Raw genomic sequence first — 13,978 nt, 5'->3', positions numbered from 1 at the left:
CAGATAAATTTGGATTTAGAAAGCATAAACAGAAGCCCAATCACTAGTACAAGAGACAGAATCATGTGGGGATAGAGTGATCTCTAGCCAGATATGATATTCAAAGACATAATTGTTGGATGGCTGATCATCGTAGTCACAGAAGCATCAACAGATAAGGAAGATGAGCAACACATTCACATTTATAAATAATACAAACAACATGACATGGAAAAAGACGACGATTTTGGAAAAACATAAAAAACAAAATAAATAAATAACGTCCAGCCTCTACATGTAGCCAGCTCTGCAACAGATTATTAAATTTTGATGACAAATATGATCTCCCAACAGCATTTTTCTGCAAATTATACTTCATGTTCAGCACATAATTGAGTTAACATGTATCCAAGTTCAGGCAGGCCTGAACAAATGAAGTGAGCATTAATTTCCCTTGTCAAAGGATGGGGCACTATCAATCTATCTATTAGTGGTTCAAAAGAAACCCAGTACTCATTTAGAAAAATGAGAATACTCAAATGACAACAGCTCCTTCCACTTAATTCTGCATCAAATGATTATTCACATGCATCCAACCATATAATTCAGTAAGAACAAAATTTGATACTTGCCCCAGTTACCATCAATACAATCATCAATCTTCAGACAGTAGTCACATTACATCTCTCTGAGGAAAAAAAGGGGGTTGGGGGTTGGAAGTAGGGGATAAGATGAAGTTCAACCTCAAACTGTTTCAAAGTTCTACCTGTTGAAGTGTGAATGCATGATTTTCCTCCAATAGAGGATTCAGAGAAGGGGCAGGAACCAAGCAAAGAACACAAACCACTCAAAGATCAAATAAAATCTGAAGTACACTCTCCCCACAGTTGATTACCAAAGAAAAAAAAGTTCTTTTTTTCTGCCAGAGAACCATTGAACACAACTAGGGACTGACAGTTCATATGGCAAATCAAGATTTTGGGTAGGTAACATGTGAGCAGGAAGACAGGAATCAGAGTGTATCTTCTTCTTCTTTTTTTTTTTCTTTTTTTTCTCTTTTTTTTTTTTTTTGGGGGGGGGGGGGGGGGATCTATGCATGGGGATTGGAGTTGGGAAGGCATGCTTTAAATTTCAAAAGGTTTACCTACTTAAAAAATTAAACAAGAAAAGACGTGAAAGTAAAAGTTCAACAATTCAACTCATGCACCTCTAGTTAATTCTTGGTTGATCGGTTAAAAAGGCAAGAGATCACGCTGACATAATTTAACATGTTTCATTCAATTTAAACAATAGAACCACCTCTTGTCTCACAAAATATACATTTGAACATGAGCCAGCAGAAAATGATCTGCAGCAACAAACCCTCCACTCTCACAACATTAGTATACAACAATGCACATCAAGGGAAACTTTGGAAGAAAATACATATCATCACAGGGTCATGGAGTCAGCAACACTACATTTGCTTTCTAATAATGCTAGTCGTCTCTTTGCAACCTTGGACCTGTAACACCAGACTTCAAAAGCTTCTGTTAAATCTGGGTACTGAATTTGTTCAGTTCCTAGCCAGTCAGTTAGAATCTCTGCCTGGTCCCCAGATGGCAAAGTGAGCACAATGGAGACAAATGCTGATTCTAAACTTTGCCATAGCTCACCATCAATATTAAATGGTGGCATGTCGTCATCACCCTTCTTTGTGGCACAATCAATCAATGGCTTCGTCCTCCTCACAAAAGGAAGCCACAGTTTTACCATGTGAAGCCTCTTTGACGTTGGAAGTATCACAGTACCATATCCAATTGCCTCTAAAACCTTTGCTACCACCTCAACAACCTTCAATTTAGTCTCAAGCATGTCAGCATCTGAACTTGCATACTCTACAACCTTCACTATCTTCTTGGATGCCTCCACCCAACTACGTACAAATTGTTTCATAGTTTCCAATTTGACCAAAATCTGACTAGCCCATGACAAATCTGATAAATATGATAGCAGCATTTGTATCTTTCCTGCCTCAAGAATACGTTCTTCACACTCATGCAAAATTGAATCCAGGAGACCATAAAATCTGGTAAGTAACCTGCAAATGCATTCTGTTACCAGAGATTTTATCTCATCGTCAGCAGTCACCAGAGGAGCATCATCATCCTCAGTGATCATGTACTCAAGCTGCTCTTGGGCTGAGCGTTTGAGATCATTCATGGATTCAGGAGGTGATGATGTGGCAAAACGGAGAGATGAAATAAAAATTCTTCTAACAGCTATAGGATCAACAGGTTGGAGACGGGCAAGAATGGATTCAGCTTGTGACCCCAACTGAGGTATTATTCTTAGAATCTCCTCCTCCTCAGCCTCCTCCCAGGGTACTGCCTCCAGGTATCCTACACAAGCAAGAACCAATCTCTGGCATCCAAGCTGGAAAGCCACTTGAAGAATTCCAATGGCATTTCTAACACCATGCAAGTGGTCAGTTTCTGGGTCATGTTTAAAGACATACAAGAGGCGCAAGAATATGACATGATGGTTGAACTCAGATTCTTGGCAGTACACCTCAACACAGTTGCGAGAGTCTAGAATCTGGCATGTTGGCCAGTTTTCAGAGAGACGTTCTGAAAAGTACTTGCTATTTTCTGTTAGAATATCAGAGTGGCAGTAGAACCATTCGTCTCTACCTTGCTCAGTACGTATCCTCACAATTACATCACTTGTCGCTCGGTCACCAATCTTGGTAAGAATCCTTGTGTCTTTATCCTAATAGGAAGGGAGAAGGGTAGAACAATGAGAACATGGCTTGAAACATCACTGTGAAGTGGTTATCATACAATTAACTAGGACACAGGGTAAAATGCCTAAAAGAGGAGAAGGCAGAAGTCTAAGATGAAGATCTTAGAGACATTGCCAAATAATCCTCCTTTCCTCCCATCTACTGTTGCACTTGCACATCAAAATTATATGTGATCCACAATTTTCTCTCAGTTGACAATTCGAAAACTATTTAAAGCAGGTAATGCATTGGAACCACAATCAACCACATGACATTCTGAAAGATGACTCAGGGATCTCAAAGAGATCCTTATGTTCTCTCCTACCCTTTTAATTTGGTTGCTCAATCAGAAGAATTGAGACTCCATTTGCTCCCTAAGTTCTGGCCAATAGTAGGGTACAGTAAACAAAAGAAAGGTAATGGAATGAAAGAGAAACTCACAGGAGAGGTCTCCATCAAATCCCTGAGCACCAATTTAAGACCTTTTATTCATCATAGCACCTGTAAAATAAATGAGATCTTAAAGCCTAAGTATGAATGTTTATTTGTGAGAGAAATTATTATAATAAATGAAATATCAGAATAGATGTATATCATATCTTTAAGTCCACCAACAGATATACAACATAGACCAAAGGGTCTAGAAGTGCTACAATGGATTAGTTCATTGATGTAACATGAATCCTAAATAGTAGGTTCATGCTTTGTCACTGACTCACCCTAAAAAGATAAGGATAACAAGATATGTTAAGTAAATTATCGGTGTCACACGTTGAAATTCCTAATTAAGTGATAAAAAGGATATGCTACTTTGCAGGATGGAAAAAGATATGAAAAATCAAGGGATGTTGGGTACCGCAGTAAATGGGGTGACATCAAACAAAAAGAAAGTACACCATTAGAAGTACCAGGTCATCGAGACCAACCTTAGGTGGGAAGGATATGGACCATGCATAGAAGTGAATGAAAGAAAAATTATGTGAGCTGGAATGGCACGTTGTGATCAGAGACAGAGAAGGAAATTTTCTAGGAGACCTGAGCAAAGTCCTGCACATTACATCCATTAGATTAGTGGTCTAGATGGAACCCAAATTTTTTCTTCATCTTTCGCTGATGAGGGTATTCAAGCCTACCGCTTAACTATTGCCGCATTCCACGCAAACCCCAAACTCATAGAACTGTATCATTCAAGGATACCCTACGGCTTAACTATTGCCACATTCCACGCAAAACCCAAACTCACAGAACTGGGTCATTCAAGGATTAAGTGGAAAGCCTACCAAATCCAAGGTGAGTGGCCCCAAGCAGGTAAGGGCAGTTGAAAACTGTCGGTTGTTGATTAAAACCAGGATCCTAGTTGTCGTCTTCTTTCTTCTTCTAACTTAGTTTCTCCTATTCAATACGGATTCATTTTCTCACACAGCTACCTGGAAATAGTTTTCTCTTCCCACAAGGAGTCAGTCCTCATTATTACTCCACAAATCCAAATCCAATATTTATTAGCAGTCGGCACTAGCTCAAGTTACTCTGAGATGAATTTAACCATTTCAATCGGTTCTTTCGCTTGGGAGAAAAGTGGGCTGAGAAGGTTCTTAAGTACCATTAGAACTCTCAGAGTTCAATTCCCATTTCTGATAGTAGAAATCAAGTAAAACCCCAAAACGGAGAACAAGATGAGAACTCAAATGAATAAAAAGATCCCAAACTGTGTGGTAGACAAAAGTTTTAATAGGGTGAGTGGATCAGACAAAACAAACCCTTTATTTCGAACTAGTAAAACAGTTGGTTTGCTATTTCTGGATCGAGCTACAGGTTCCAACAGAGAGCATTCGAATCAACGCAGAAAGCACATCACATGATTCATGAGAAAGCATAAAAGTACGGAGCAAGAGAAGAAAGAGGGAATTACCTTCCAGCTGCCGCTGCGTTTTGTATTCCGATTCCACCATCCTTCATTTCGAGGTTTCAATGCCTTCCCAAATCAATCCTTATCAAATGCTCTCACCGGCCACAGGATCAAACAGAGCAATAGTGAGGAGTTGGAATTAGGATCGCTGGTAGATTTTTTCCCACCTGCCATAGTAACCCTCGTAGATTTTCCCTTTTCATACCGGTAATGATCCCGGTTACACAAAAAGCAAAAATATGGTAGATTGAATCATACTACTTCTGGAATAAATTAACAAAAAGAAAAGAAAATTCACATGGATAATATAGTGGACCCACGTGTGACAATCCTTCTTATGCGGTTGAGCTTCAGTGCTGTACATTAACTATGCTGCCAACGGTCAAGATTTTTGGATGAGACCATCCATTTCAATTTACAACACAACTAAAATGGACGGTCGGCACATCGAAGTTCGGGCGCCTTTTATGCATGCCCCAATGTACGAGACAAGGGTCTCATGCCAAGCCAGGCCTTTGGCTTGGGTCTTATTATCCGGGCACTGGCTGACAAATGTATGGGCCTGGTCTGGTCTTGAGATTGGTTTTCTTAGTGCCTTTTTTTTTTTCTTTTTTTTTTCGATAAAAGACGGGACTAAACAAACCGAAGGACCAAACCGAAGGAACAAACAGAAAACTTAACTTAAACAAAACTCTATATCCACCATGAGAATTTCTTTGTTATTGCCTCTTCTAATTATATAATAGATAGAATTCCCCAAATTCAGCCTCTTTCATTCTTCTTCTTCGATTGATGCTTTGTATCGTTCTTTTAATGAGACGAGGCTTCTCATCATAGATTCTTACAAAAACACAAGTGTTGCTTGCTGGGTTTAGTTTGAAAGATTTCTTTCCAGGTTGGATTGGTTGTTGCTTAACAGGTGGTGTGAGTAGAGGTAGAGGCTAGAGAATAAACCTGAAGGATCTAAGAAGGGTATGTGACGAGATAATCAAAGAACATGAAGTGAAGTTTGAGACAAGGAAGGTAGATGATGAGGATTTCGTGGATGTTCTGCTAAGGGCATGTAGAAGTGAAGACCTCGAGGTTCCCATCACCAATGACCTATTCTTGTAGGTTGCAACAGCGAGAATAGCAACCACAATACGAAGATTCGAACTTCGAAAAGCTTTCTTCCTCTCTTCCGGCAATTCCAAAGATCCTCACTCCTTGATCCTCAATTCCTCATACTCTAGAGATTTTTGCCTGTATTTTGCTGGTTTGCCAAATTTTCCAATGATGTTTGTGAATTCGATTTCGATGGGTTTTTTATTTTGATACCATTTGAACCCAACAAATTTCCCGAATTATTTTACCATGATTAGATCCTTTTTACAACCAAAGGAGGAACAACACCCCCCAAAAAAATATAGTAATAATAATAATTTCTCTCCTTAACTCCTACCGGCGGCATATGTAATATCCTTATCCTTATATATAAAAAGCGCCTTTGTACAAAAAAATAATAATTTGCCTCCTTCCTTCCTTTGATTTTTTTATTTTTTTTTTATTATCTTTAATTTCTCACATGTAAAATATTATTTGATTTTACATTGGTAATGGAATATTTATAATTTGTAGGTTAATTAACTACCATGATTAATTTGGTTTTGCAACCGGTCTTTTTTTTTTTTTTCCTTAGTACAAAATGGGGTTGGATGAACTCAAAGAAAACAAAGCTACATACTTAACTCAAATAACCAATTCTACCTTAAGCAGATCTCCCATTTTTGGTAGAGGAACTTGATAAAATGTCCACGGCTGAGTGGAGGACATCGTTATCCTAGCCATAGAGTCAATGACTTTATTAGCTTACCTTCCAACATGTTGGAACCGGACACAACCACTGTCACCTATGAGAGCTCAAATCTCTTCCACATAAAACATGAAACGACCCACCTCTACGCAGCAAAGACTCAACAGGTCAATAACCTTTTGTGAGTTGGATTCTATTAACAACTGCTGGTACCCCAAGCTTGACACTGGCCGGACGCCTTCAAGAATCGTTACAAGCTCTGCTTCCACTACCTAGCAAGAATCCTTGCATCCAGTTGAAATTATGTTTTTTTTTGGGTGAAAGAAAGCATTCATTAAAAATTAAAATAGTTATTTTATGAGATTTTTTTTGTTAGCACTTTAATTTATCTGTTTTTATAAGGATAAAAATATATTATTAATAATTTAATATTATTATTATTATTATTTACTTATATTTTTTATGTGCAAAAAATCACATTAAAAATAGTTAAGAGATGGAAGTTGGAACCAAGCAACACCCAAAAAAAAAAAAAAGACAAAAAAGGACGGGTCCGCCTCTGCTTATAACTTCAAGCTTTCAAGACCTCTCTGTTGCTCAGGCTTTGGAACTGGCTTCTCCTTCAAAAATTCAAGTAAGCAACAGAAATGGCAGCTCCAAGCTCTCCAAAGATTCAAATGACAACCTAAGTCCTAAGCTATGCAGCAGCTTCATAGATGCTATATCTGACTTTGAGAGGAACAGTCTGCTTGGGATGTGCGCCAGCAAACTCGAGAGTCTATCTCAGCAGAGGATGAATCTTATTACTCTTACATGACTTCATGCCCAACAGGTTATGACAGAACCGGTTTTTGCTAATTGACTTGATAACCCTTAATCATAATTATGTGGGTTTTGCCTAACAGTGGAAGTCTGAAGGGTTGAGTTGTTAAGATTTTCCACAGCATTGCATGCATTTTAGAGGAAATTAAGTTCTTCATTTAGCTTGGATATATTGGATATATATCCACAGATGAAAGGGAGTACTGGTGGTGCTGTTATTTGTTAAGAACATGTGAACTGGCTAACACAGTCCTGGGATAAAGAGCTGATCGATGTGCAGTAGACAGAAACACTCTCGTGATGCATGCCTGGCTTGCCGTTTCACTGATCCTTTCCTTCCTCACCTAGTCACCTTCACCTCTACCCTGAAGAACTGATGACTGCCTGATCCTGATATGAAAGACAAGAGACTCCTCCTGGCCCCTTAATGTTTCTTAGTAAGATCGTGACACCCTACTAATTAAGAGCTTTTAAGTTTGAAACCTCCCTGATCCAACCCTGTGATCGTTATTGCTCAGGAAGCACAAACCTGATCAGTGCCTAGTAAAACTAGAGCAGAATGTCCGATGGTCTGGGATGTCTAGTCAAGTCAGAAATCAGACATCAGACATCAGAAACCAGACGCCTGCATTGCTTAAAATTACCAGCAAAACACGAAACAAATGAGTCACAGATGAAACTGTGAAGTCAGGAGGTCACGCCCTCAATAATCTTCCCTATTTGAATCTACTTCTTTTTTATTAGTTCTACACCGAGTAGAGGTATTTTGTAGCAAAACAAGGGCTTAAGGTTTCAGTAAATTTCATCACAAGAATCTGACACAAACCTTCCTTTCCGGTCCATTAAAAGCTGGGCCAAGCTGATGGATATATAGAGGTGAGAGCTTCACCATTGATTCTGCTTCTCTCTGTATAAACTAGCTAATTACTAGCTAAAAAGAGGGAAGGGATGGTGTCAAGGGTGCAAAGGAGGGAGGCATTGCGCCGGAAGTTTAAGTTACTTCAGTCAGTTATCCATTCTGAATCGGTAAATATAATCAGCTCGATCTGTATGTTTTGCATATTCATTTGTGTTCTAGTTCTTAACTGAAGCTTTCCATTCAGTTTTATGTGTTATCCTGCTTCTCAAAAAGGTCAGTAAAGAGATATGATGATAAGTGATTGTCATTCTATTAATTTCATGGTAGAAGAATGAATCCGACGCAACAAACCTGGTCTTGTCTTTTTTGTATATATACTGCGAGTCTGACTTAATGACAGGTATTATTAATTTTTTGACTTATCGGCAAGCAAAACCTAGTTTTCCAAGTATGAAACCATTAACAAACTTGTTAGAACATCTATGTGAATTTTCCAGAACATTAATTGAAATCCATACAAAAACAAAGATAAATTGTAACATTCTCAGAGGAAAAATTACAGAGATATTTGTGTTTAATTGTATCATTATTTGTTTCACGTTTGCATTCTTTTCTACACCATTTTAACGTTCATTTACAAATACTATTGCAGGTGGAAAACAGTTCCATTCTCGTGGATGCTCTCCAATACATTAAACAACTGATGAACAAGTTGAAGACTTTGAATCTTGAATATCCTGAACTCATTCACCATCAAATTCAAGTTCCCACGGTCTCTCTCTCTCTCTCTCTCTCTCTCACATAACCCTGCAGTCAAATGTACAGTTTCTTATTTTTGAAATATTTTCCTGGATTGAACTAACAGGAGGTGAAAGTAGAAAAGATTGAGGTGGGGTTCCTAGTGTGCGTGACTTGCGAAAAAGGAAAGGATCTGCTGGTTTCGGTCATGGAGGCACTGGAGATGAAAGGGCTTAATGTGCTCCATGCGAAGGTTTCATGCAACCATTCTTTTTGGATGGAAGCCATTGCTGAAGCTCAAGATCAGACTCTGGATACTCCAGATGTAAACCAAGCTGTTCTGGAGGCTATTGCCAAGCAATTGTTGATGGTGAAGAATGAAGTTAGTAAAAACGCCCAGGAGGGTTTGTAAGAATTTACATTGAAATCGTAATCAAAATGCTCAAAAGCAGTGGTGATTAATGGTTTCCATCTCATTTTCAATGTAATCTAATTCTCATGTCTGGTGGGAAGTGAGTCCATGGTTAGGGTTTAAGCACTGTTTTGTCTCTTTCAATTATTATGGTTAGGAATTAAGCATTGTCTTGCTTAAAACATTACACTCTGCATATCTAGTTTTGGAATACCTAAACCGTTGTTTTCAACTAGTATTTATAAACAACAGTAGATCCTATAGTTGATTGGATTCTCTCATAAAGCCCTAATCCAATGACTTATATTGGACCACAAATTGGATGTAACTCAAATAGCTCAACATCAACCTAGCGAGGAAGGCATAAAGAGCGAATGAAGTCACAACTAAGGGCAGATACCAAGAGTTAGTGAACAAAACTAGGGAGGCACGGTTTGAAATTCCCTATCCTTCGTGAGAATGGTCCAAATCAAACCGGACAACTCTTGACCTTGTTGGTTCTATAACAAACCAGAAGTAGTGGACCCCAAGATTAAAGCATAGAGGAAGAAATCATTATCCTGTCCATTTTGACAAGGAAATGGACCATCTATTTTTTTGTAAATATGTGACATATATTTCAACATCACATCAAAATGTTGAGGTCCATTTACAAGTCACATCATTTTCTTTTTAAAATTTAACTACTATTTTTTTATGTGATTTATAAATGGATTTCAACCATTTGATGTGATGTTTGGGACACATGTCATACATCTATAAGGAAATAGACCGGATAAAATTCCAAGCATGTTTGCCTAAAATCGAACAAAGATAATCACCACTAGAGAAGCCCAAGAGATAAAAACCATATGGGCTTGGGCTCCAATGTCATATGAATTTCTAGGGTTATTGGGCCCCAGAGGAATTTCACATGTATTTTGGACCATAAGATTAATGACCATGTGTTGCACGTGCTTTATAAATAAGGTAGTAGTGGGCGGAGGTTAAAGAAGTTGTGTGCTCAACTTTGCGAAGACACAGAAAAGGTTTGAAGTTGGCATGCACCGGACCGGTGAAAGTGGAAAGGGCCATAAATAGAGCCCTAGCTAGCTCTGCCGGCCATTGTGAAGGAAAAAAAAAGTTGCAATCATGAAGTGGGTCCCACCCACTCCGATTTAATTATTAGTTTCGATAAGTGAGTACAGATAAGCTCTTACGCAAAGGCTAATTAATTAAAAACATATTTAATTACACCAATCCTTTGATTAGTCTTTTAAATAATTCCATCCATGACCCACGTTGATGACGAAATATTTAAATAAATAAATAAATAATTCCCTTTTTCCGTTGGAAACTTGAAATTCGCTTCGAAGGTTTCAAAAGATACGGTGAAGATGGTATCTCTGAAAAATAGTAAAATACAAACGAATCAATCAAGGGCGCATTTGGGGTTATCTTCTTCTTCAATTAATTAATACTAATTACAATTAGTTACATTTTTTTTGATAACTGTGTGTGAAATGGATCGGTGACTTCAAATAATAGGATATTTCATCAAAACTGCCTAATTTTCCTTTTTCTTTTTTTCTAGATAGAAACATATTCTATAGAGAACCTACAAATTTGACTATTCCAAACGGTTGCGTATGTAAATCTCTCATGTACAGTTTGAAAGAGCCTTTCTCAAAGGGTTGCGTATAATATGTATATAACATTTTTTGACTTCATATTACATAATCAGAAAATGAGACTCACCCATCATCTTCTTCAGCTTAAACAAGCCTTCAGAAAAAAAAAAATTCTAAACACCCACATTGGACAGTTAGTCAAATTGTTACTATAAAGAATTAATTTTTGTATCGGGTATTTGTCTCGATCGATATTGATACGTATCGACTTAAATAGAATTGTTTTTGTTTTCATTTTTATTAATAAATTTGAGATGTTTCAACTAATATGATACCATTACATTTATAATATATATACTTAAGTAGTAGTGTTTGTCCACTTCAATTTGTAGATGTATAGATTATTTTCAGATACAAAGAAAGAGTATATGAATGTAAAAGGACCTTCCAAGATCTCTGAGAGAGAAAATAATGCATTTACATGTTTCCATCAAGTGGAGATCCGAGTTTTTTGACCTTTTCATGAAGAGAAGAAAAGTCAAGGTTCTAGAAGGAAATTCTAAGAAGAGAGACAACTAGCATTGAAGAAGTATGAAAATTTGCAGAAATAGCAGAAACAACTGAACTTCCAGCACAGGTTCCAGGCAATTTCATAATTGGTTTGTTCTTAACAACCTGAACCAAAAATCAGTTTCAAGAACTGTTTCACATTGTATGTGCATCAATAAATATAGTAGAAGACCCTAAACATATAACCATCTGCTCACCTCCTTAATCAAATAATTAAATGAAAAAAAAAACAAGGGATGCAAAGCAGATGGATCAATGAACGGAATATCCTCTCAGTTCACACTAGCTAGCTAACAATTAGGATTAAAAAAAAGTCTAATTAACACCAAGTTCTGACGGCAACATGATGCACAGGAGATGCCAAACCAAACATCATGCCTTTTGGCTTTGTTTACTGCATAAGTTTATTCCAGAACTTCAAATGGTAATTTGTCATTTGTAAAGAGAAAAAAAATTTGTGGGCTTTTAGTGATATTCTCTCTTTTATTTTGACTTTAGGAATTTTAGGTAACCAAGTAATTATTTTTAATCTCTTATTGAAATAACGTGTAGATCTCTCTCTTCTTCTTTTCTTCTTCTTCTTCCTCCTCTTCTTCTTTTAAACACTAATATTATAAGTAATCGTTATTTTATGATGTTGTTTATTTAGGAGATTTTTTCTATATCCACGATATAGAAAGTCTATTATCATAATTACTCGTTTGATCGGTTGTATAAGGTTTTCATTTTAATTAAAGTTCCACTAAAACCTAGTGAGGCCAGGGAATCTATATAGCTATGATATAGAGTGGGACTTGTCTAAGTTGAAGGCCAAAATGCTTGTTAGTAGCACACAAATAAAATAATAAGTTGGTATTACGACTTTGTTTACATCATTGTTATAGAGATTCATCAACTTAATATGGTTGGATCGGATAATTATAATTCATATACAATGGGTATGGAAAAACTTTTGTCTTTCTTAACCTTAAGCAACTATAAGGGAAATAAACTAACAATGAGATTCAAGACATGCCCTAGAAGAGTAGATACCCCTAAAGCCTCTTAATGAGAAGACTCATTTGTGGATTACTATCTTAAGTATTGTTTTTAAGGAATTTGTTGTAGATTACTGTTTCCTTCATAGTTAAGTACATTGGTTACAATAAGAATTTGGGTCATTTTCTAATCTTACTTAATTAAGACTAGAATTTGGCTAGTGATCAAGGCATATGTGGGGTCTTCTGTTAGTCCATATAATCTCTTGGAACGGTTTTTTTATTATGGGTTTGGAAGTAGATGATATTGAAGTTATTGTAAAATATTTCCTGTAAATGGGAACCAAGAAGTTAGAGAGAAGTTACAATAATTAAATTTTTTTTAAATCAATGTTCCCTAAATGTGTACAAGACCTGTTGCTCCAATATAGATATCAAATTGTAGAATGCAACTTATTTGTGGTTGTGATATATAACTGTATCAACGTTTGTTATTTCAATTTTGGTTTCTAAATATTCAACTTTTTATTGTTTTTAAAGTCTATTTATTTGTATAATTAAAATTCTCTTGTTGGGTTTGATTTCAAATGAAAATATATGAAGCTTTGGATAAACTTCACTAATTTTTCAATAACAAAGTTTATATATCAGTAGAATGCTCATGGTTTAGTTATGAGAATTAAATAGTTTTGTTTTCACTAAACAAAAAAAAAAAAACAATAAATCACTACTTATCCTGATTCCCAAGTAGAAATTTTATGAGACCCGAACAAGAATTGATAAATTCAACATAGCTTCCATGTACATCCATTCTATTATATAATGAATCATATCCTTAGCTTGATATATTATGTGGTCCTATATATCTTAACAACTAAGAAATCATATTAGTAATTACATCGAAATTGTAAAACCAAGTTGAATAAGATATTGAGCTTGAAAGAAATATTAAAATTTTCTAAGGAGGCAAAAACAGTCAAGCCATTATAAGATAAGCCATAAGAGACTCAATTTGCACTGGAATGTGACTTTTGTATTTAAATGTATGACAGAGTTAAACGACTATGACATCTTTGTGAAAGAATAAAAATCGAAACTTTATTGATGCTTTTATATTCATTCTTACCGTGTCCAAATAGAAGCCGAAATTTCTCTTATTGCAACTCACCTGCTACGCTATTTCAATGGTATTGTTTGCAATGACGGGTAATGGTCATATCTAATACTATCCATAATATAGCTCTTTTATTCCCAACAAAAAAAAAAAAGAAAATTTATTTTAGAAACCCTAAAACTATGAGAGAGAGAAAGAGAGGAGCATGTGGAAAACGAATATATGAAAGTTGTGACCCCAATTGTAATTATTTATAAAGAAGGTTTTATTTGGTGAAAGATGGAAATAATGGAGGGGGTTGCTTTCAGTAATAGAAATAAATTAAGTTTAGAGATGAATTTGATATTTCATATTTGCTTGCACGTCCCCAATAAACTAAACACCTACCATCTGTCAACATGACGGCCCCGTAATAAAACCACCACCTCTTCATTT

General features: G+C 36.3%; 2 protein-coding genes across 2 annotated transcripts; one reads left to right on the top strand and one right to left on the bottom strand.

Moving 5' to 3' along the window:
- Window positions 1-1,262: 1,262 nt before the first annotated feature.
- LOC149026231 (BTB/POZ domain-containing protein) lies at window positions 1,263-4,896 on the bottom strand. The gene is made up of 3 exons (XM_089146495.1): window positions 4,653-4,896; window positions 3,185-3,244; window positions 1,263-2,730 (listed from the first exon to the last, which is right to left on the bottom strand). Exons 2-3 carry the CDS (start codon window positions 3,197-3,199, stop codon window positions 1,411-1,413), a joined length of 1,335 nt encoding a protein of 444 aa, XP_089002621.1. The 5' UTR covers window positions 3,200-3,244; window positions 4,653-4,896; the 3' UTR covers window positions 1,263-1,410.
- Window positions 4,897-8,211: 3,315 nt separating this feature from the next.
- LOC149026230 (uncharacterized) lies at window positions 8,212-9,272 on the top strand. Its single transcript, XM_089143630.1, has 4 exons — window positions 8,212-8,289; window positions 8,342-8,395; window positions 8,775-8,894; window positions 8,988-9,272. Exons 1-4 carry the CDS (start codon window positions 8,212-8,214, stop codon window positions 9,270-9,272), a joined length of 537 nt encoding a protein of 178 aa, XP_088999756.1.
- Window positions 9,273-13,978: the final 4,706 nt, after the last annotated feature.

The sequence above is a fragment of the Hakea prostrata genome, chromosome 2 (assembly GCF_041222555.1).
Source record: "Hakea prostrata isolate BN-2017 chromosome 2, UWA_Hpros_2, whole genome shotgun sequence".
NCBI lineage: Eukaryota > Viridiplantae > Streptophyta > Magnoliopsida > Proteales > Proteaceae > Hakea > Hakea prostrata.
Note: the sequence above shows the minus strand (reverse complement) of the source record. Positions and strands in the feature narration are given on the sequence as shown.